Source organism: Amborella trichopoda, chromosome 12 (assembly GCF_054954075.1).
Source record: "Amborella trichopoda isolate Santa Cruz 75 chromosome 12, AtrichopodaSantaCruz75HAP2 v2.0, whole genome shotgun sequence".
In the NCBI taxonomy this organism is placed as follows: domain Eukaryota; kingdom Viridiplantae; phylum Streptophyta; class Magnoliopsida; order Amborellales; family Amborellaceae; genus Amborella; species Amborella trichopoda.
The window spans coordinates 42,752,976-42,776,848 of record NC_142347.1 but is presented as its reverse complement, the minus strand read 5'-3'; the positions used below and the strand labels follow the sequence as shown (position 1 = coordinate 42,776,848).

The following is a 23,873-nucleotide window of genomic DNA, read 5'->3' as shown; positions in this document are numbered from 1 at the left end:
AATCAAGTACTTTGACAAACGGGAAAAAAGAAATGAAAAAGCGCGAACGTACTAACCTTTATGCAAGCTTACAAGTTTGGACGAGGTTTCTATAAGGCCTAGGCTTTATGAAATGAAATAAAGTCTCACCTTAAATCTTCGCCTAGAAAGTACTCAGTGACTGAAATCTTTATGATTGCTTTAAAAATTATAAAGATCATATGGATTGTGAGTACCTATTTTTAAAGCAAGATGGATGGTTTAGATAATTTGTTATAATATACACTATTTTTAGAACTTGAAATCTCGTTTTTTTTTAAAACCATTATGTTCAAGTCACAATGATCGATGTAAAGGTTTTTCAATGCTTGACTTGAAATATTCAATGAGTTATGAGGTGAGGATTTACTTATTTTGACAGGGCCCCTATCAAACAATTTTCCTTCAAGTTTTACCACAATGTCTACAAACCTTAGAATTTCAAAGCCGGGTGCTATTTTTTTTTCACATCAGTATGAGCCAAAACATTGATGAAGTCAAGATCTCAAACCAACTACCAAATCACAGATATGATTAATTCCTCTATTTGTGAAAAAGGTTCAAGCAAATTGTCATATCCAACATACCAAGAGTTGGTAGCTTAAAGGAAATAGCTAGGGCTATGGTCTATTATCACATCCAACATCTCAAGAAAGGGTAGCTTAAAGGAAACACCCATGGGTATAGCCCAAATCCTAATTGGAGCCTAATGTGAGACATATCGGTTCGGATATTCTACCTAAAATACTCTCCTAAAAACAAAATCTCCAAGGAAAACTGAAGTATACAGAATCTTCAAGGGAAAATAAAACATCCAACAGAGACGACGACTGATTGAGCCCCATGAAACATAAGGTACATAAAGTTTCCAGACTATCCATCATTAAATTGAAGGTGAACTTGAAGAAAGCCTCTCACTCCGCGCTTTATCTGCCCTTTCCAAGTAATCTTGATGAGATTGATGCTTTGTTCCTACAGGAAGAAACCAGAAAAATAAGTATTTAAAATCCATATTAAAATATATATAGCACCGATGAAAAAGAGACCTATTTTGGAAAAATATACAGAACAAAATCTGTGTATGTCGTACAGCATGGAGCCAGTGCATCATCATCCAGAGCTGGTTATCAATGATGGAAAATATTAACCAGAGTTCTCATTCACTAGTCATTCTCAACAATGGACGGTAAAGATTAACCGAAGTTCCCAATGATGAAATGGTTAAAACTCCACCACTCACAGAGAAGAGAAGGGGGACTCATAAGGTGCAACCATATGCCCACACACAGGCTACGTATGGTCACTTTTCCATCGCCTTTTACAGAACTATTTCAAGACAGACCAGTCAGTACATTTCTAGACCATGGCCATTGGTCTTTTGATCTTCACTTGTTATTTAAATATATAACAAATTCATCTACACATAAATTTTGCTAGAGAAGTACATGAACCTGAGGTCTAGATAAAGTAAAGAATAACAAAGTCATCAAATCAATAGCTCACAAGGTGACAAATTTATCTCTTCAAAGTCTGATCTGTGTTAAGGAAAATGGGGATAATATAGATTGATCACTGCAACAAACTGCACAGCAGTTTCAAGAGTATTACTTTCACAATATATGAATGCGAATGGCTACCTTAATAGAGTTGGAAGATAAATTTTTTGTAAGCAGCCTCTTTCATTCAAATAAAACAGTACTTATAGTATCAGATATTATCTCCTGAGCAGCAGGGATATCAAAAACAAAGTGGGGATAGCAACAAACCACAAGGATACTTAGGAAACACCAGATTGAAAAATACGTGGCTTGGCCTCCCATATGATATTCTTCTTTTATAAGTTCCTAGTCATGTTAATTGAACACTACTTCTCAAGAATTAATCGACAAGGTCGAATCACAAAACGCAAAGTTTCACTATGGTTTAGCAATCAAATTTGCAGAAGCAAATGTGAGAACCATTACAACTATTGTATACTTAAAAGGACTAGAATTGTGAGATTTCTAAGACCCATTGTAAGCTAGTTATAGGGATTATCAGCCAGGCTAACTTCTAATGAAAGAAAAAAATGCTTCAACGTCTCTTCCTCTTCACCACCCATACATGGCCTACAAGGAAACCACATAATACATTTCTTAAATGTTGGACAAGCTGAAATGCCTAACTGGTAAAAGAATAACAATAAATCCAGGGCCACTAGGGTAAATATTTCTCACTGGAAAAGAACCACCCACAAACAACCTAGGAGACTCAGCAGAGGGGGAGGATGGGGTGGAAGTCTGGAAGAGTCACACATGCTACTTCTTGTACTTGTTTTATGTCTATTTTGTCTCGGTTGCCATGCATCGTGTCTGTTTAGTTTGAGCAGAGATCATTCCAAAAAAATCTTTGAAATTGTGAAATTATCAAATTGTATGCTGAATAGGGCAGGTCCATTCGCATATAGAAAATTAATATACATACCAAAGAGTATCCAAATTGTCTTAACAACATGTCAATAAATCACCTTTACACACAGACTTCTTTATTTTAACTGACTTCATGATACACAATCTAGCGCATCATAAGAAAAGGTTTTGAGGTAATTGTGATCAATAAATTTACCAACTGCTAATAATTTAATAGGTAAAGAATATGAAAAATATTCTCATAAAATAAAAGTAGATTATTTAGGAGGAAAAGGAAGTCCCACGAAGTACTGATATGGATTTCAAGATAGGATAGATTGGTGAGACAAGATTGCAAGAAGAATTTACCAAGCAGATAACTTGACACACCTACACTGATTAACCAACTCAAGATACAAAAAGAGACCTAGAAGGCACTTGGATGGACTTTGGCAAAGACCAAATAAGCCTGTAGATTGCTTTAACTCTGCGAAAACCAATGCCTGAAGAGACATTGGAATTGTAGTGATTAGCAATTGATAAGTAAAAGATACTAATATATGCAACAATACACAGTAGAAGCCAGCATTTAAAGCCGAATGCAACATCCACCAAGTAGATGACATGTAGGCACTGCCCAAAATTTTTTGTGGTGATGACACTGAATTGTATCCTTATTGAGGCATTGAAAAAGCTGACAAAGTACCAAACTTTGCACCAGATGAAATGTCACTAGTACAATTTAGCCTTTTCTTTTATTGGAAAATCCACTCTAAGCTTGTTAGAAGGAAAAAAAAAAGGGGGGGGATTCAGGTTGTTTTTCTATTGCTTGGAACCCAAAAGCTACAAAAGTTTGCAAGGGACACTAGAATTAAAAAAAATAGGCAAAGCATCCCGGAAGGGGATAAACCAGACAAGTTGAGCTTTTAGATTGCTTGGCTGAAAAACTGAAAGAAAACTCAAGAGAAAATTTATTCAAATTGTCGGTCTAATGTCATTTCCCATTATAAGCCTTGCCAAGAGAAAGAGAACCATCATAAAAAGTTCCAATAACAAACCAAACGGTGCTGAAAAGTGAAAGTCCATGGCCATTTATTGATTCCATTTCACACCAAAAAAATTAACCAGTGCCCTAACTAAATTTGGGTTCGCTAACCTCCAAAGACACATTTTCTATTATAATTCAGCTATTTACTGATCCTATATGTAAACTGGTTCTCTCATTTTTGCTTCTTTTTTTTTTTTTTTTTAATTAGTGCTCGATTTTAGATCTGCGATACATAAATCGAGAGTTCTTTAAAGAGTTAACTAGACATCCAAAAACACATGTTCTATTATTTATATTTTCCCAGTTATGCAAAACAATGAGGCCTGAGCTAGGGCAACCCCAGAAGGGCATCTCCAACATGTAATTGAAATTCACCTTTACAAATTAATTCCTAGCCGAATTCTTTTTTTCTTCCTAGTCAGGTTCTTTTTCCTAACAGCTTATTGTCAAGTACTTAAAGAAATACTTATTATTCATACAGATCATGGGCACACCGACATGACTTTTCTGACAAAATTTACATAAAAAATAAAACTAAGATTATTTATGTAAATTATGTATTCCCATTCCCATTTAAAAACTCAGAACCAAGTATCACTGTGGAAAAAAAACAACCTTTCTCTACAATTGAAAACACCTCAAAATATTTAATGCTCTTTCTTTTACATATAAACACAGTTTCTTTCTCATTGAGTAAGCGTGAATGTAATCCCTGGATACTGAATGAAGATTGATGCATCCCTAAATCTATAAAGGTTCTTGAAGGTTTCATAAAAACCTAAAACCAAATTAAGTCATTATCCTAGGAAGTTCCTAGAAACTTCTCTAGAAATATCTAGCAATAAACTATTGTTTAAGGAAGTATCTAGGAACCGTCTAGAAACTTCTCTAGAAATATTTAGCAATAAACTATTGTTTAAAGAAGTATATAGGAACCTTCTCTATAAATTTCTTGATAAATCTCTAGAAACATCTTCCTTAGCCTATAAATACCCCCCAAAGGGTCCATTTCCAACCACCAAGAATTGAGAGTTGCCTTTGAGCTTTTATTAAGAGTAAGTGATTCCTCTCCAAGTGGTGAGTGATTCCCTCTTGTTCCTTTCCTCCTTATAAAAAAAACAGTTATTGTTTTGTAGTGGAATAAAATAGTGAGTTTCATTTTATTGTGCGCTATTTCTCAATCCTATTGCCTTAGAGTACATCATTTGGTATCAGAGTCAACGACCCTATGGCTCCTCGAGCAAGACGTGGTCAAGCAGCTACCAATACCCCTACCATGGCTGAGTTTGCTGAGCTAAAAGCATTAGTTGAGGACTTAGTTCATTAAGTACGAAGAAGTGGGAGGAGTTCCAACACTTCTTGTAGCCATGAAGAAATTCTAGTGTTGCCGATGAAAACCCATTTGCGCAGTTGATGGACCGCAAGAAACAGCCCTAGAGAGCTTGGCTCAAGCTAGGGAAGGAGGCGACAGAAACATTCGAGTTGATATTGAAGATTTCTCAGGTAAACTCGATCCTGACTATTTTGTTGATTGGATAACAAGTATTGAAACTTTCTTTGAATGGCGGGATCTACCAGAACCTAAAAAGGTAAAGTTTGTTGCCACTAAACTTAAGGGTCATGCTCTAATTTGGTAGCAAACTTTACAAAATGACCGAGTTCGGTGTGGAAAGAAAAATACAAACATAGTAAAAAATGAAGGAGAAACTAACTACACATTTTCTTCCTTCTGATTACAATCCATCTGTGTATAAAAGGTTTCATCATCTAAAACAAAAGGTAGACCAAAGTGTGCAAGATTACACTGAAGAATTCTACCAACTTTTAGGTCGAGCTCAGGTTCCGGAAAGTGAAAAACAATTAGTAGCTAGATATGTTAGTGGGTTAAAACCTATGCTACAAGATGAACTTGCATTACTACACCTATGGGATATGAATGAAGCCTACCAAATGGCCTTAAAGGCTGAACAAAAGTTGAAAAGGCTTTCTTATCTATTAGAACGAAGGAACCCGTCAAAGGCTAAAATTGTCATAGGTACGCCACGAAACACTAGCCTCCAAGACCCTCAAGTATCGAACAAGGATAATACAAGTACCTCAGAGGCTACTACTATTAGAAATCCTTGAAACACTTGTTTTCGATGTGGAGAAATGGGCCATAGAGCTTTTTAATGTCCAAAGAAGAAACTACATCTTCTAGACCCTATGGGAGAAGAAGAAGTTGATGAGCCAAAATTTGATGGCGATAAGGATGACGATTCTTCCCCTTGGAGTGAGCTACAGGCCGATGAAGGAGGAAGCTTAGTAATTAGGGGTGTCTTGACAGCCCCTAAGAGTGAGCCAAATGCACTGCTTATGGCAAGGTATGTACCCTAATCATTGACTTTGGGTCTTGTGAAAACATAGTCTCTACCGAGATGATAGAAAAATTACAACTTAAGACCGAAAACCATCCACATCCTTATAAAATCGGGTGGTTTAAACGGGGCGGTGAAGTTCCAGTTGACAAAAGGTGCTTGGTTAAATTCAGCATAGGGAAGCAGTACCATGAGTCCATGATAAAATCTGGTGCGATGTTCTTCCTTTGGACGCATGCCACCTCATTCTAGGAAGGCCATGGCAATATGACCGTGGTGCAGTACATGATCGCCAACAAAACACTTACTCATTTGTTAAAGATGGAGTCAAGGTACGTCTTTGGCCCTTCCAAGATTCTCCTACTTCAAAGACAAAAATGTCAACTTGTTATCTTTTAAAGCTTTTATGAAAGCAAAAGAGGAAGATTTAATTTATGTTTTAGTAGCCAAAGAACAAAGAAGTGTACCTGAAGGTGTTAAAGACATACTTGATGAATTTGCTGATGTGACCCCTGATGAGTTACCAAAGGGCCTACCTCCAATGCGGGATATCCAGCATCAGATTGACTTAGTGCCAGGTACAAGCCTCTCAAACTTACCCCACTGCCGAATAAGTCCTGCTGAGTATCAAGAGCTCCAGAAGCAGGTTGATGAGCTCCTTAGCAAGGGATTTATCCAAGAAAGCATAAGCGATGTAGCTGTTCCTGCCATGCTTACACCAAAAAAAGATGGGTCTTGGAGAATATGTATAGACAGCCGAGCCATCAACAAGATCACCATCAAATATCGGTTTCCAATTCCACGGCTTGATGATATGCTCGATGAGCTAGCCGGTTCAAAATTTTTCTCAAAAATATATCTACATAGCGGATATCATCAAATTTGAATCCGCCCAGGAGATGAGTGAAAGACAGCCTTCAAAACAAAAGATGGACTCTATGAGTGGTTAGTAATGCCATTTGGGCTTTCAAATGCTCCCAGCACATATATGAGGCTCATGGTACAGGTCATACGCCCCTTTATGGGAAAATTTGTGGTTGTATATTTTGATGACATCTTGATCTATAGCAACAATGAAGAATCCCATAAGGAGCACCTAAGAAAGGTCATTCATGCCTTACGAAGAGCAAAATTACATGTCAATTTGAAGAAGTGCTCTTTTATGACAGATCGTGTAGTCTTCTTAGGCTAAATAGTATCTGCTGAAGGGATTCATGTAGATCTAGATAAAGTTAAAGCCATTGTGGAGTAGCCCACGCCAAAATCTCAACCAAAAGAAAAAAGTTTCCACGCGCTAGCCACCTTCTATAGCCGGTTCATCAGGAATTTTAGTTCTATTATTGCACCAGTCACTGATTACATGAAGCAAGGAGAGTTTCGGTGGACTCAAGCTGCTGAAGAAAGTTTTAAACTCTTAAAACATAAAATGACTGAAGCCCAAGTACTAGCTCTACCTGACTTTTCGAAAGTTTTCGAGGTGGAATGCAACGCTTCCACAATGGCATCAGCGCAGTCCTCAGCCAAGAAAGGCGACCTGTATCCTTCTTTAGTGAAAAACTCAACGCAACCAAGATACAACACTCAACTTATGATATTGAATTTTATGCAATTGTTCAGCACTTCGTTATTGGAGGCATTATCTGATTCAAAAGGAATTTATCTTACACTCGGATCACTCATTATTTAAATTCAGAAAAAAAGTTGAATTCCCGACATGCAAAATGGACGTCTTATATTCAATATCTGCCATAAGTCAGGAGCTATGAACAAGGCCGCTAATGCACTTAGTCGAAGGGCCTATCTTCTTCAAACTCTCACATATGAGGTAGTTGTATTTGAGAATTTACCTCAAAATTATGAAAGTAACCCCTATTTTCAAGAAATCCTAAAGAAATGCTAGACTCAAGGGGCCTATTTGGATTTCATCCTCCATGAAGGCTTTTTATTCAAAGGAAATCACCTCTGTATACCTGAATGTTCCCTTAAACTTAAACTCATTTCTGAACTACATGGAGGTGGCCTAGGGGGGACATTTTGGTCAAAACAAGACCCAAGCTCTTGTAGAAGAAAGGTACTTTTGCCCTAAATTAAAAAGGGATGTAGGAAGATTTGTTGCAAGATGTGGGATTTGTCAGCATGCAAAAGGATGCACACAAAATACTGGTTTATACACCCCACTCCTCATCCCTACAGAACCTTGGGTGGATGTTAGCCTAGACTTCATGGTGGGACTTCCGAGAACAAGGCAAGGGCTGGATTCTATATTAGTTGTTGTTGATCGATTTTAAAAAATGGCCCACTTCATACGCTGCAAAAATACGACAGATACTACTAGGACTGCCATCCTATTCTTTCGAGAGGTTGTGAAGCATCATGGGGTGCCCAGAACCATAACTTCAGATCGGGACACAAGGTTTATTAGCCACTTTTGGAGAACATTATGGCGACTCATTGGCACTCAATTACAATTCAGTGGCGCCTATCGCCCACAAACTGATGGGCAGACAGAGGTCGTCAATAGAACTTTAGGAAATTTCCTTCGAAGCCTGGCAAGAGATCGGCCAGGGTCATGGGATTCTGTGCTTGCACAAGCTGAGTTTGCGTATAACAGTTTAAAGAATCGCTCAACAAGCAAAACACCATTTGAAAGTGTGTATGGGCGAACGCCATTGCACATTTTGGATGTGACACCGATATCAAACCTTGGACTTTTTAGTGCAAATGCTGCTGATCTGACTGATTATTTGAAAGAAGTCCATGACAATGTTCATCAAAAGTTAGCTGAGGCATATGAGCAATATAAGGCTGCTGCTGACAAAAGTTGTCATGCAAAGGAGTTTAATGGAAGAGATTTGGTTATGGTGTACCTCCGTTGTGAAAGGTTCCCAGTGGGAAAATATCACAAACTCAAACACCAGAAGATAGGACCATGTCGAATCTTGAAGCGCATTGGGGCAAATGCCTATCGCTTTGAGTTACCTAAAGGAATAGGGATCAGGCTAATTTTCAACATTTCTGATTTATTCAAATATCATGGAGAAGCTGATAATATCGACTGGGACGAGGTCCAAGACAATTTACCTGGGCAAGAGAATGAGTGCATTCTGGACATAATTGATACTTGAAATATAATGACCAGTAAAGGACAACTCACTCAATACCTAGTGCGGTGGAAAGACAAACCTGAATCTGAAGACACTTGGCTAATAGAGGAGCAATTAAAAGAGATTAATTTGGACATATGGAGGTCCATGGTTGATAACTCGAGGACGAGTTCTCTTGAAGGGCGGGTGACTGATGCATCCCTAAATCTAGAAAGGTTCTTGAAGGTTCCACAAAAAACTAGAACCAAATTAAGTCAATATCCTAGGAAGTTTCCTAGAAACTGCTCTAGAAGTATCTAGCAAGAAACTATTGTTTAAGGTAGTATCTGGGAACCTTATCTAGAAACTCCTCTAGAAATATCTAGCAATAAACTATTGTTTAAGGAAGTATCTAAGAACTTTCTCTATAAATTTCTTGCTAAATCTCTAGAAACATCTTCCTTGACCTATAAATACATGCAAAGGGGTACATTTCCAACCACCAAGAATTGAAGAGTTGCCTTTGAGCTTTTGTTGAGAGTAAGTGATTACTCTCCAAGTGGTGTGATTACCTCTTGTTCCTTTCCTCCTTATCAAAAAAACAGTTGTATCTTGTTTTGTATTGGAATAAAAGAGTGAGTTTCGTTTTATTGTGCCCTATTTCTCAATCATATTGCTTTAGAATACCTCAAAGATATCCTATTGCTTTAGAATACATCAAAGATTGAAGAGTCGGTGATTGCTTCACATATGTATCAATAAAAGTGCTAAGACTCAGCGATTACTACACATATGTCAATAAAAGTGCTAATATCCAATAATATGGATCCCTTTAATCGCCATGTAATGAGAAAAATAACCAATAAAAGAAAAAAGCCTAGATCAACAGAATAGTAAGAACAAAAAATTCAGAACATATATGCTGCAAAAAACATAAATTCATCAAAAAATAAAAAGAAATAAACACAAAACTCTGTAGTGCTGGGGTGCAAAGGGAAAAAAAGTGCAGAGATAAATATAGTAAATACGAGAGAATGCAAAACATGAGAGTTTACCTCGATTCATGAGAACCCAAGGAATTCCAAATACCACTCCTATAATGGCGATGCCTGCAAATACATGCTTCTTATCACCGCTGTAGAGATAGTACTCCATTTTTGACCGGAACCCACCACCGTTCTCAGCACCCATTCGATGTTTTCAGGTCCCTGCAACTCTAAACCACACAAATAGAGAAGAAAATGACTGCCCCCCTCTCTCTCTCTCTAGAATAAAATGGCTGCCCTCTCTCTCTGTAAAATTGTCTTCGGTGGTAAGAAGGTTTTACGAGTAGCATTGGTTTTCAGAAAAATGCCTCACTTCAATTATTTTTCCAAAAGTAACATTCGAATATGAAAAATAAGTAAATTTTCATGGAGATCATGAATATGAATATGAATATGAAAAATAAGTAAATTTTCAAAGTTAGAAATAATAATTCCTTTAAAAAAACGTTTGAACAATTAGTTTCCCTTGTTATTATTTGGAATAGCTACTTGCATCCATCTTTAAGATGGATGTTTTACACTTTTTGGACCGCATATGTAATCATGCGATCCGGCCCAAATGAAATAGTTTTTATTTGGGAAATGGTTTGATAGGGCTGCAATCCTATTAAATAAAGACAGTTTCTATGTGGTCAGCCCACATATTGTAGAAATACGGGCTTGCCAATAAATATATTTTTTAAATATAATTTGATCTTAATTTTTAAAGAATATATAATCTTTAACATAGAGATCATGAATATGAAGAAAAATAAATTGAAAACTATAAATAATAATTATACTAATAAAACATTTGGACCATTAGTTACACTTGTTTTTACATGAACCACATGTTTGCATCCATCTTTAAGATGGATGCTTTATACTTCAGGACCACATATTGTAGAAATGCGGTATTGTCACACTCCAAGATTTTTAACATTCCCGATGTGCGACAGACTATTCTTATATTAGGAAAAATTCAAATTCATATTAATATATATTGTAACAAAACAAACTTTTGTATTAATCAAAATTTGTACAAAGTGTGCTCACAACTGGTATTAACATGAAGTCTAGGTATACATCTGTTGATAGAACAAAAATTTACAGTGGTGAAGTTAAACAAAAGTTACAAAGGAGAATTTAGTTATGACATGATTGCATTTTCTTCACAACATGGTTCTGATGTGCATTTAACTATGAGACTGCAATTACCCTGAAAAATATTTACCATAATTTGGTGAATATGGCTACTCAGTAAGTGATTATTATGGTCCTAAAAATAATCATAGTTAAAAGATATAAACATTTTCTAAAGAATGTATGTTAAAAACCACCTGAGGAAGAATTGCGAGCAAAAGTGTCACGCCCCAAGAATTTACAATACTGATATTCCTGAGATGTGACAGTCAAAACATATATACATCTCTTGATAAGACAAATTTACAATGGCGAATTGTTACAAAGTAACAAAAGAAAGTTTAAGCACAACTACAATATCTTCCAAAGTTGATCCTGACGAGCACTCAATATGAAACCACAGTTATCCTGAAAAAAATGTTTACCATAATTTGATGAGTTTGGCTACTCAGTAAGTGATCATCATAATCTTAAAAATAATCATGGTTAAAAGATATCAATATTTTCAAAAAGAACAGTTTCACTTTAAAAAATGCATAATTAAGTTTAATCCGAATAATTGAAATGCATATAACATTTTAACGGCAATGCATAATTCAAAAGATTTTACAAATACCCTACTAGCGTCTCAAGTAGGCCACCTATATACCCCATTAGCGTCCCAATGGGTCCACTTAATCCGTATCGGCGTCTCAGAGAGGTCCACTTAATCCCCGCAGGTCCACTTATACCTCACCAGCGTACCGGATGAGTCCATTTAATCCCTACCGACGTACCTGATAGATCCACGTATACCTCAACCGGGTGAGTCCACTTGCATACTTAAAGTATTTTTAAATCTCTTTAAACATTTGAAAGCAGCAATATCATGTACTCAACATATCACTGCAATTATTAATATGAATTTCACTGAAACCATTAATAACAGTCACTTTCAATAACATTTAAAAAATAACCAGTCAAATATTTTGGGCTCGAATTCAAAAAGGTAGCAGTTCGTTAAGACATTCTAACATAATTGCCAATCTAATATGTATATAAAAACTCTTATAAAAATCCAAGAATACGGAATTATCACAATTTATGGGACGTCAATTCGCAAATAAAAATTTCACAGACAATGCAATAATCAAAAGCAAAAATATCAGTTTTCAAATAATAAGGCAGTCATTTGTACATGAATGTTGCAATGTCTAAATATTCAAAAATAGTAAAAAGAAATCTCACAATTTTACTAAAAGTTTTTTTTTCAAAATAATGAGGTCGCTTGCGCATAAAATTTATCGCGCCTATAATTCATGATAATAAGTAGAAGTAATTATTTCATTTCATTTTCAAAAAGAACGGATTATTTTTCAAGATAATGAAGTCACTTACTTATAATATTTGAGAGGCAACTTTCGATAAAAAAATTATGCTAAAGAGAGGAGCTCACTGCGTTTGTAAGAGGAAGAGCGAGAAAGGAATTGTTAGGCGACGTCTTACCTTTCGTACTATTTAAATTATTTAAAACACCTCCACCTCATACATGAGGTGTAGCATTAATAATAAGCTTATAAAGTTTACAACCCATGTCCACTAAAGGACGTGGCAGATATAAGAAAAGTGAAGGGTAAAAAGATATAAAAGTAGTGATGGTCCCTAAGGATCATAATGCCTATATGGACCATCATACTATAAAGAGTTTTTTTTTTTATTTTTTTAAAGTTTAGGATTGTTACAAAAGCATTTATGAATAAAAATCGTAATTTTCACAAATCCACAGTTAAAAATAACCCAAATGATGGAAATGCATATAAACATTTTAACAGAGATGCATAATTCAAAGAATTTCACAAAATACCCTACTGGCGTCCCAAGTAGGTCACCTATATACCCCACCAGCGTCCTGATGAGTGCAAACAATCCCTACTGGTCCAACATACCTCACCGGCGTACCGGATGAGTCCAAATAGCCCCTACCGGATAGGTCTAAACAATCTCTGCAGGTTCAAACATACCTCACCGGCGTCCCGAATGAGTCCAAATAGTCCCTACCGGCGTAACCGGATAGGTCCTAACAATCCCTGCAGGTCCGATCATACCTCACCGGCGTCCCGAATGAGTCCCAATAGTCCCTACCGATATAGCCGGATAGGTCCTAACGATCACTGCAGATCCACTTATACTCAAATTATCTCTGAAACTCTTTAAATACCATAAAGCAGCAATATCATACATGCAAGTGTCATTGAAGTCATTAACATGAATTCACTTAAAGCAATTTAATAACAATCACTTCCATTGAAATATCTGTAAGTAGCCAGTTAAACATTTTGTGCAATAATTTTTTAAAGGTAGTAGTTTTGAAAGACATTCTTGAAATCTAACACGATAATAATCTAATATCAACAGACGAACTTTTATAAGAATCCAAAATTAAATACGGAATTATTACAATTTATGGAATTGCCAATTTGTAAATAATCATTTCATAGGCAATACTACAATTAAGTGCAGAAATATTAGTTGTTTTCAAATAATGCAGTTGTCATTTGCATATGAATTTTACAATGTCTAAATATTCAAAACAGTAGGAGGAAATCTCACAATTTTACTAAAAGCGAAAATCTCACATTTATTTCTAATAATTTATAGTATCAAGAATTCTGAATAATAGACAGGAAAAATAAATTTATTTCTAAGAATTAGAGCATTTAAAATTCCTAATAATAGATAAAATAATCATTTCACTTTATAAAAAGAAACAGATTATTCGTCAAGACATTGAAGTCACTTACCTATAATATTTGAGAGGGAACTTTCGATAAAATTCGGCTAGAGAGAAAAGGAGTTCACTGCGATTGTAAGAGGGAGAGCGAGAAAGGAAGTTTTGTAGGGCGAGAGTCCTTACCCTTTTTCTATTTAACTCCTTAAAACTTATTATTATATTACTTTATTAAACTCCACCTCATACGTGTAGTACTAACATTAAATGTGTAATGTTTAAAACCTACGTCCGCTAAAGGACGTGGCAATTGAAAGAAATAAGTGAAGGGTAAAAGGGCATGAGAGTAGTGATGGTCCCTAAGGACCATAATGCTTATATGGACCATCATACAATAAAGAGCTCTTTTTTTTTTTTTCGTTCTAAAAATTAAGGTTGTTACGTTCTCTCTCCCTTAAAGGAATTTAGTTCTCTAAATTTTGTACCTGATTGCTGAAAAATATAAGAATATTTTTCTTTGATTTCGTCTTCTCGTTCCCAAGTCGACTCCTCTTTTGAATGGTACTGCCATAATATACGGACCAAAGGAATATCCTTGTTGCATAATACTTGTACCCTTCTATCCAGTATCGAAATTGGCTGCTCAATGAATGATAGGTCCTTCCTGATCGGTAAAGGTTCATATTTCAAGACATAGGATGGGTCGGGTTGATATTTTTGTAATGAGAATACATGGAAGACATTATGGACGTTTGTCAATTCGGGTGATGAGGCAAGTCTATAAGCGACACCTCCGACTCTCTCCAGGATTTCAAAGGGTCCGATGTAGCAGGGGCTAGGCTTTCATTTTTTGTCGAATCTCATGGTGCTCTTTATTGGTGAGATATTTAGGAAAACTCGATCACCTTCCTCAAATTCAAGATCTCTCTGTCGATTACCGGCATAACTCTTTTGCCTACTCTGAGCTGTCTTGAGCCTTTATCGAATTAATGTTATCTTATATGTGGTTACTTGGACGATTTATAGCCCCAAAAGTTTTCTTTCACCAACCTCATCTCAACAGATGGGTGACTTGCATTTTTTTCTATACAGGGCTTCATATGGTGCCATTTGAATACTGACTTGAAAGCTATTATTATAAGTGAACTCAATCAGGGGTAAATGGTCATCCTAGCTTCCTATAAAGTCAATGACACAGGCCCTCAGCATATCTTCCAAGGTCTGGATGGTTCTCTCTGATTGTCCATCAGTTTGGGGGTGAAAGGCAGTGTTAAAGGGGAGTCTTGTCCCCATGGATGACTGTAGCCTAGCCCAAAATTTAGAAGTAAACTGAGTGTCCGTGTCCGATACAATACTGACCGGAACTCTATGTAACCACACTATTTTTTTAATGTACAACTGGGCTAGTCGATCCAAAGTGTAAGTTGTGCGGATCGGTAGAAAGTGGGTAGCTTTAGCCAGTCGGTCCACAATGACCCAAATGTTGTCATGCCCTAAATTTGTTCTAAGCAAGCCGGAGACAAAATCCATAGAGATGTGCTTCCACTTCCACTCAGTTTTTATGCACTTCCACTCAGTTTTTACTTGTTGGCTTGTTAAGCACTTAGACACAAACAATGCTACCTCTTTTTTCATATCATTCCACCATAAGGTTTTCTTGAGGTCCTGATACATTTTAATACTTCCGGGATGTATAGTATAGCTGGAGTGATGTGCTTCTTCCAAGATAACTATTTTCACACTCTCATCATTCAGAACACAAATCCGACCTCTGAATCTCAACAAATCATCACTGCTTATAGAGAATTCGCCATTTTTTCCCAACATCCCCTCTTCTACAACTTTTATAAGCTGAGGGTCCTTCTTTGGTGCAGATCGAATCTGTTGAATTAATTGGAGTTATGCCTTAATGTTGGCAATCATACTTACCACATCATTAAAGGACGGAGCCGGATGCCAATCCACTATTTTTTCTAACAATTTCATTTTTTAGATCATTATATGAGCTAAGACTCCTGTAGATTTTCTACTTAGAGCGTCGGCCACAACGTTAGCTATTCCTGAATGATAATGGATTGTACAATCATAATCTTTTAAAAAATCCATCCATCTTATCTGTCGCATATTTAAATCCTTATGAGAGAAGAGGTATTTCAAGCTCTTATGATCTGTGTATATTTCGAATTGCTCACCATATAGATAATGCTTCCAAATTTTTAAAGCGAATACTATTGCAGCCAGCTCCAAGTCATGAATTGGATATTTATTCTTATATTCTTTCAACTATCTGGATGCATATACCACTAATTTCTCATATTGTATTGATACACAACCCAAGCCTTTATGTGAAGCATCACTATAAATTACAAATCCCCCACTCCCTTAATGAATAGTTAAAATAGGTGTTGAAGTCAATCGAGCTTTCAGTTCTCGAAAACTCTCATCACATTCTTTTGTCGATTCAAATTTAACATTTTTTTTGTGCCAATCGAGTTAATGGGGTTGCAATTCGAGAGAATCCTTCTACAAATCTTATGTAATATCCTGTCAATCTCAAAAAACTTCGCACTTCAGTCACATTACTTGGTTCTTTCCAATTAACCACGGTTTCAACCTTTGAAGGATCAACTGATAACCCTTCATTTGATATCACATGTCCTAAAATTTCACTTGTTCAAGCCAAAATTCACATTTACTTAGTTTGACATACAACTTCTTTTTTCTTAGTATTTGTAACACCAATCTTACATGTTGTTCATGTTCCTCTTGATCCGTGGAATAAATTAGAATATCATCGATGAATACCACAATAAACCTGTCTAGAAAAGGATTAAAGATTTGATTCATCAAATCCATAAATGCAGCCAGTGCATTGGTTAATCCAAAAGGCATGACTAAAAATTCATAATGGCCATACCTTGTTCTGAAAGCTGTATTGGGAACATCATCCCTTTTAATTTTGAGCTGATTGTATTCAGATCTAAGATCAATTTTTGAAAATACTTGAGACCCTTGTAATTGATCGAATAAATCATTCTAGGTAGTGGATGTTTATTTCTCACTGTCATTTGGTTTAGCTGTTTATAATCGATACACAACCTCATGGTCCCATCTTTCTTTTTAACAAACAATACCGGAGCACCCCAAGGTGACACACTGGGTTTGATAAAACCTTTATCTAATAATTATTTCAATTGTTGTTTAAGTTCCTTAAGTTCCGCAGGTGCCATTCGGTAAGGGGCCTTAGAAATTGGGGTTGTCTCGGGAAGTAACTCAATAGATAATTCAATTTCCCTATTAGGTGGTAACCTTGGCAATTCCTCATAAAATATGTCAGAAAATTCTCGGATGACCGAAATGGTGTCCAAGTTTATCTTTTCCTTTCTATCTACTTTAACATAGGCAAGAAAGCCTTGACATCATTTTCGAAGAAGACGATTAGCTGGAATTGAGGAGATTAAAAATGGTGAAGAGGCTTCCTTGATACCTTCGAGATAAAATACTAGTTGATTCGGAATACAAAAAGTAACTATTTTCTTGTAATAATCAATACTTGCATGGTATGAAGAGAGCCAATCCATGCATAAGATCATATCAAAATCTTGAATTTATAGGAGTATTAAATCCACTAACATTTCCTTTTCTTCTATCCTTATCACACAATACTTGTATACTAGATTGGTATTAATTGAATTCCCCGTAGGTGTGGCTACCTCTAGAATGTATTCCAATTATTCTGGTTCTACCCTTATGTGACATGCAAAGTGTGGTGACACAAATAAATGAGTAGATCCAAGATCAATCAAAACACGAGCTACTTCTTGAAAGATAGTAAGACTACTTTGGATCACTGATTTTGAGGCCTGAGCATCTTGCTGGGTAATTACAAAGACTATCCCCTTCGTCTAAGGTTTCTGGGCTGCCTCTTCAAGTTTCGATTGTTGTTGCATTTTCAAGGCAGGACAATCTTTGATCTTGTGCCTCAACTTCCCATATTGGAAACAAGCTCTGATTTCCCAATAACAGGGTTTCATCCCATGTCTCTTCCCACAATTTTTACAAGGCTCTAGTGGGCTTTGAAATGGCACCGGCCTTAGCCTTTTGTTCGCTCATTCAGAGTGTTGTCGATTAGGTGGTGTGGACCTATAGTGATTTCTCTGGCTCTTCCTCTTTTGGTAATCTTCGCAGTCTTTTTCAACAAATTGGGCTATGTCCACTATTTCGGCATAAGTCCTTAGTTTTAAGACTGATATTCTGTTTCTAATGGCTAGTTTGAGGCCCCTTTCAAATTTTTTTATCTTTCTTGCTTTGTTGTTGACCATATGTGGAGTGAACTTGGCCAATTCAGTATACTTGGCCTCGTACTTTGCCACTATCTTGCTTCCTTGAACTAATTCCAAAAATTCCATATATTTTTTGTCTTAAATAAAATCTGAAAAGTACTTTTTATGAAATGTCTCTAGATATACCTCCCAAGTCAAGGGTTTATTTTTTTGGACCAATACTCCTTTTGCTATTTGCCACCAATGTTGCGCTTCATCTTCTAACATAAAAACTGCCAAGGCGACCTTATTAACATCAGGACATTCTATTACCTCGAATATTTTATCCAATTGCATAATCCATCCCTCGGCTTCTAGTGGGTATACAACACCCTTAAAAGAAGGTGGGTTCAATTTCTTAAATTGTTCGATATTACACCCACCATTTCCTGTAGTTGACTGCTTGGGTGGATTGTTGTTCTCCATCTGATGTTGCGTTAGGGTAACCATATTTTTCAAGGCTTTATGAATTCCTTCCATATTAGCTTCAGCCATTCTCGATCTTGATCTCATACCGGTCTGTACATACAATAAATATGACTTAAAGTACATTTTTTTCAAATTTCATAAGAATCTTAAACCTATTGCTCTGATACCATAATTGTTGCACCCCAAGATTTATAACATTCCTGATGCGCGACAGACTATTCTTATACTAGAAAAAATTCAAATTCATATTAATATATATCGTAACAAAACAAATTTTTGTATTAATTCAAAGGATTTCACAAAATACCCTACTGACGTCCTAAGTAAGTCACCTATATACCCCACCAGCGTCCTCATGGGTGTAAACAATCCTTGCAGGTCCAAATATACCTCACTGGTGTACCGGATGAGTCCAAATAGCCCTACTGGATAGGTCTAAACAATCCCTGCAGGTCCAAACATACCTCACCGACGTCCCGAATGAGTCCAAATAGTCCCTACCCGCGTAACCGGATAGGTCCTAACAATCCCTGCAGGTCCGATCCTATCTCATTGGCATCCCGAATGAGTCCAAATAGTCTCTACCGACATAGCCGGATAGGTCCTAACGATCACTGCAGGTCCACTTATACTCAAATTATCTCTGAAACTCTTTAAATATCATAAAGCAGCAATATCATACATACAAAGTGTCATTGAAGTCATTAACATGAATTCACTTAAAGCAATTTAATAACAATCACTTTCATTGAAATATCTGTAAGTAGCCAGTTAAACATTTTGTGCAATAATTTTTGAAAGGTAGTAGTTTTGAAAGACATTCTTGAAATCTAACACGATAACAGTTTAGTATCAACAGACGAACTTTTATAAGAATCCAAAATTAAATACGGAATTATTACAATTTATGGAATTGCCAATTTGTAAATAATCATTTCATAGGCAATACTACAATTAAGTGCAGAAATATCAGTTGTTTTCAAATAATGCAGTTGTCATTTGCATATGAATTTTACAATGTCTAAATATTCAAAATAGTAGGAGGAAATTTCACAATTTTACTAAAAGCAGAAATATCATATTTATTTCTAATAATTTATAGTATAAAAAATTCTAAATAATAGACAGGAAAAATAAATTTATTTCAAAGAATTTATAGCATTTAAAATTCCTAATAATAGATAAAATAATCATTTCACTTTATAAAAAAACGGATTATTCTTCAAGACAATAAAATCACTTACCTATAATATTTGAGAGGGAACTTTCGATAAAATTTGGCTAGAGAGAAAAGGAATTCACGGCGTTTGGAAGAGGGAGAGCGAAAAAGGAAGTTTTATAGGACGAGAGTCCTTACCTTCTTTCTATTTAACTCCTTAAAATTTATTATTATATTACTTTATTAAACTCCACCTCCTACGTTTAGTACTAACCAATGGTTTAAAAACCGGATCGGTGACCCGGATCGGGCTTTTCAAAAACCGATCCGGATCGGCGAATCGGCGATCCGGATCGGCGAATCGGCGGTCCGGATCGGAATCGGGTGAATCGGTCAGAATAAAGCTTCAAAAAAATCCGAAAAAATTATTAAAATTCATTATAAATATTGTTTTTTAGGAATTCAATAAAAAATGAGGGTACTCCATTAAGAATTTTCATGTTTTTGGATGAATATGCGAATATTGATATGTCCTATGTTTGGCAATTTTTTTACCTTTGCTAGCATTAAGAATTGCCACCATCTGTTTTTTTACATTACTAGGGACACTAGTGCATGCAGAAACTTCTCCCTTAACCCCTGCCAAGTGTTGCTTGAACCTATGTACCCCACTACTTATCACTCTTTGACAGTAATTACAAATAATTTTGTCTTTCTTGTTGAGATCAAGTCTGACCCCATGTTGCCATGCAGGGTCTTTTATAGATCTTGACATGATTCAACTGTTTTAAGATGTAAAAAGTTTAAATTAACCTGACAGTTCAAAAAGAAAAATAATCACAATATGTAGTGATAATATGTTGCGGTAGTTCATGTAGTCATATTCGTTGTTATTTGTTATTGCAAAATACTTTTTTTGACAATAATATTTCGTACATATCAATTACAAACATTTAGAATAATACAAAATGCAAGCTCCAAACATGGCTACAACTCAATTATCAAGAACATATATTTTTTGCATTAAAAAATTAATAATAAAAACAATTCTTCAAAGAGCCGGCTAACATCAGTCATTCCAACTTAAAAATCCATGAACAACAAATAAAAAAAATACAGTTTTGTATTGAAAATATAATAACATGCATTTTTTTGCATAAATAATCCATCAACATACAATTTTTTCAACAAAAACTTTAACAATAAAAATTTAAAATATGGTTTAATACCTCATGATAATTAAAACCTTGTCACGATTTTCACATCTTTTCGGAAAATCATCAATTTTCAAAAAATTCGATCATGAAAAAAAAAAAAAAAAAAATTACAGCAAACTCAAACAATAAAAATTAAAAATTAGGTTTAAATGTTTAATACATCATGATAATCAAAACTTTATCACGATTTTCACATCTTTTCGAAAAATCATCATTTTTCAAAAAATTCGATCATGGATAAAAAGAAATAAAAAAAAAAAGTACAGCAAATTTTCAAAAAATTCGATCATGGATTAAAAAAAAAATTAACAAATTTTCAAAAAGTTCGATCATGGATTAAAAAAAAAAATTCATAAATTTTCTAAAAATTCGATCATGGATTACAAAAAATTCGATCATGGATTACATAAAATTCGATCATGGATTACATAAAATTCGATCATGGATTACAAAAAAAAAAAAAAACATAAAAAAACAAAAAATTCGATCGTGGATTACAAGAACAAAAAAAAACAATTCCATCATGGATTACAAAAAATTCAATCATGGGTTACAAAAAAAAAAAAAACACAAAAAATTCGATCAAGGATTACAAGTAAAAAAAACAAACATTTTGATCATGGATTACAAAAAAGTTGATCATGGATTACAGAAAATTCGATCATGGATTACAAAAAATTCGATCATGGATTACATAAAATTCGATCATGGATTACAAAAAAGTCGATCATGGATTACAGAAAATTCTATCATGGATTACAAGAAATTCGTTCATGGATTACATAAAATTCGATCATGCATTACAAAAAAAAAAAACAAAAAAAAACAAAAAATTCGATCGTGGATTACTAAAAAAGAAAAAAACAATTACATCATGGATAACAAAAAATTCAATCATAGATTACAAAAAACTCTATCATGGGTTACATAAAAAACAAAAAACAAAAAATTCGATCATGGATTACAAAAAAAAACAAACATTTCGATCATGGATTACAAAACATTCGATCATGGATTACAAAAAATTCTATAATGGGTTACAAAAATAAAAAATAAAAAATAAAATTCGATCATGGATTACAAGAAAAAAAAACAAACATTTTGATCATGGATTACAAAAAATTCGATCATAGATTACAAAAAATTCTATCATGGGCTACAAAAAAAAAAAAAAAAAAAAAAAAAAAAAAAAAAAAAAAAAAAAAAAAATTTGTTCTTCACAGAGTCGTTTTACATAAGCGATTTTAACTCAAAAATTCACCTCCAAGTGAATAAATTACATCCAATTGACTATATTTTCTGATAAACAACAATATAAGGAATCAAAAACCTAAATTTTTAACACATTATTTCTAATATATCATGAAAACAAAATCAAAAGGCGGAAAAAAAAAAAAAAAAACAGCGGAATTTTTTTCCCCTGACATCTCACTGTTCATATCAAATTTCTTGCTGTAATTGACCAGATTACGTAAAATTAAAAATTTTAAATCATACTAGACACAATAAAGATTAAAAACCCTAATTATTGAACTCATTTTGTTCAAAATATGCCATGAAATAAATCAAATGGCGGAAAAACAAAAAAACCCAAAGTTCTTACCTGTTTTTGTGAACCGAAGCCTTCAATCTCCAAAAAAGTCTGTTTTTCTCAACGATTTTCACAAATTAGTAACAAAATATTTTGATTCACAGCTTTAAGATCAATATGCCAACAAATTTTGAAAGATTCATGCCCTATTTGGCATGAAATTTCAAAAATGGCGGAAACCCTAAACCCCGAATTTTTCTTGATCCAAAAACAACCAATTTTTCCACCATTAAATCGTTAAAAAAGCTGAATAAAGCTGTTTACAGCCTGAAAAACAGATCACGTGCCGAAAAAAACAAAAAAAATGATCAAAAAATGACAAATTTGAAAAAAATCCGTGAAGAACACTGTGCAACCCGTGTTCTTCACGGACTCGCCGATTCCGCACAGTGAATCGGCGAGTCACTGTGCGGAATCGTCCGGTTCTCTCTAGAACCGGACGATTCCCGGTTTTTGAACCGATCCGGTCCCTTTTTCGTGAATTCCGAGTCGAACCGGGCGTGTCCGGTTCGACTCGGCGATTTTTAAAACGCTGGTACTAACGATAAGTGTGTAATGTTTAAAACCCACCGGTCCACCGAAGGACGTGGCAATTGAAAGAAAAGGTAAAGGGTAAAGAGTCATGAGAGTAATGATGGTCCCTAAGGATCATAATGTCTATATGGACCATCATACTATAAAGAGCTCTTTGTTTTTTTTTTTTTTTTCGTTCTAAAAATTAAGGTTGTTATAGTTGTAGCTCGCATGAAATTTTTTTCCAATAAGTAAATCCTCACCTCATAACTCTTTAATAATTGCAAGTCAATCATTGGAACAAACCTTTACATCAATCATCTCCACTTGAATATTATGGTTGTGAAAAAAAATTAAGATTTCAAGCTCCAAAAATAATATATATTGTAAGCATATCTCATGAACAACTAGAAATAACAAATTTCTTCCAACATCTCATTTTAATCTCAATGACTTCTTATTTAGGTTCTCGTGCCATGTACATAAACTAAGATCATTCTGAAACTCGAAAACGTTATGGTTTTCTTGATTCAGGTTTGAAAGAAGGGTAAGCTTTTAGCCAACCCAAACCTCGATAGATTGCGCTTTTTTGGGCTCATGTTCTCAATGCTTCTAAGAGTTGGCCACTCCTTAATAGAGCAGAATCGTGGATCAGAATTCTTATAGCCAACTCTTTCAAGCCCTCCCATTTCATGGTCCCAATTAAGTGTGCTAAGCACTCCCATGTCATGTTCCCATGCTTCTAAGGGCTTCAATGTCATCCCATGCTTCTAAGGGCTTCAATGTCAATGAGTTTGATATCATGATGATTAAGTACATATGCATTTGCAACGATATACAATAACCTTTACTTTGATGCAAATTATCACTTAAA

General features: G+C 35.0%; 1 protein-coding gene and 1 long non-coding RNA gene across 4 annotated transcripts; one reads left to right on the top strand and one right to left on the bottom strand.

Moving 5' to 3' along the window:
* Positions 1–523: 523 nt before the first annotated feature.
* Positions 524–10,110, bottom strand: LOC18435259 (uncharacterized). Its single transcript, XM_006845310.4, has 2 exons — positions 9,949–10,110; positions 524–990 (listed from the first exon to the last, which is right to left on the bottom strand). The coding sequence occupies exons 1-2, from the start codon at positions 10,082–10,084 to the stop codon at positions 902–904; spliced, it is 225 nt and encodes a 74-aa protein (XP_006845373.1). The 5' UTR covers positions 10,085–10,110; the 3' UTR covers positions 524–901.
* On the top strand, positions 4,471–5,521 carry LOC148779606 (uncharacterized). Of its 3 annotated transcripts, XR_016045700.1 has the most exons (3): positions 4,471–4,530; positions 4,669–4,956; positions 5,211–5,521. It is a non-coding gene; the product is annotated as an uncharacterized LOC148779606 (long non-coding RNA). The 3 variants fall into 3 exon arrangements; XR_016045699.1 differs by having other exon boundaries at positions 4,471–4,508; positions 4,669–5,521; XR_016045698.1 differs by having other exon boundaries at positions 4,669–5,521.
* Positions 10,111–23,873: the final 13,763 nt, after the last annotated feature.

Excerpts from the sequence above, each read along its gene's own strand:
- LOC18435259 (XM_006845310.4), bottom strand. The coding sequence starts at position 10,084 with ATGGGTGCTGAGAACGGTGGTGGGTTCCGGTCAAAAATGGAGTACTAT. Across the intron at positions 991-9,948 it reads TTGGGTTCTCATGAATCGAG|GAACAAAGCATCAATCTCAT; the intron begins GTAAACTCTCAT and ends TTCTTCCTGTAG.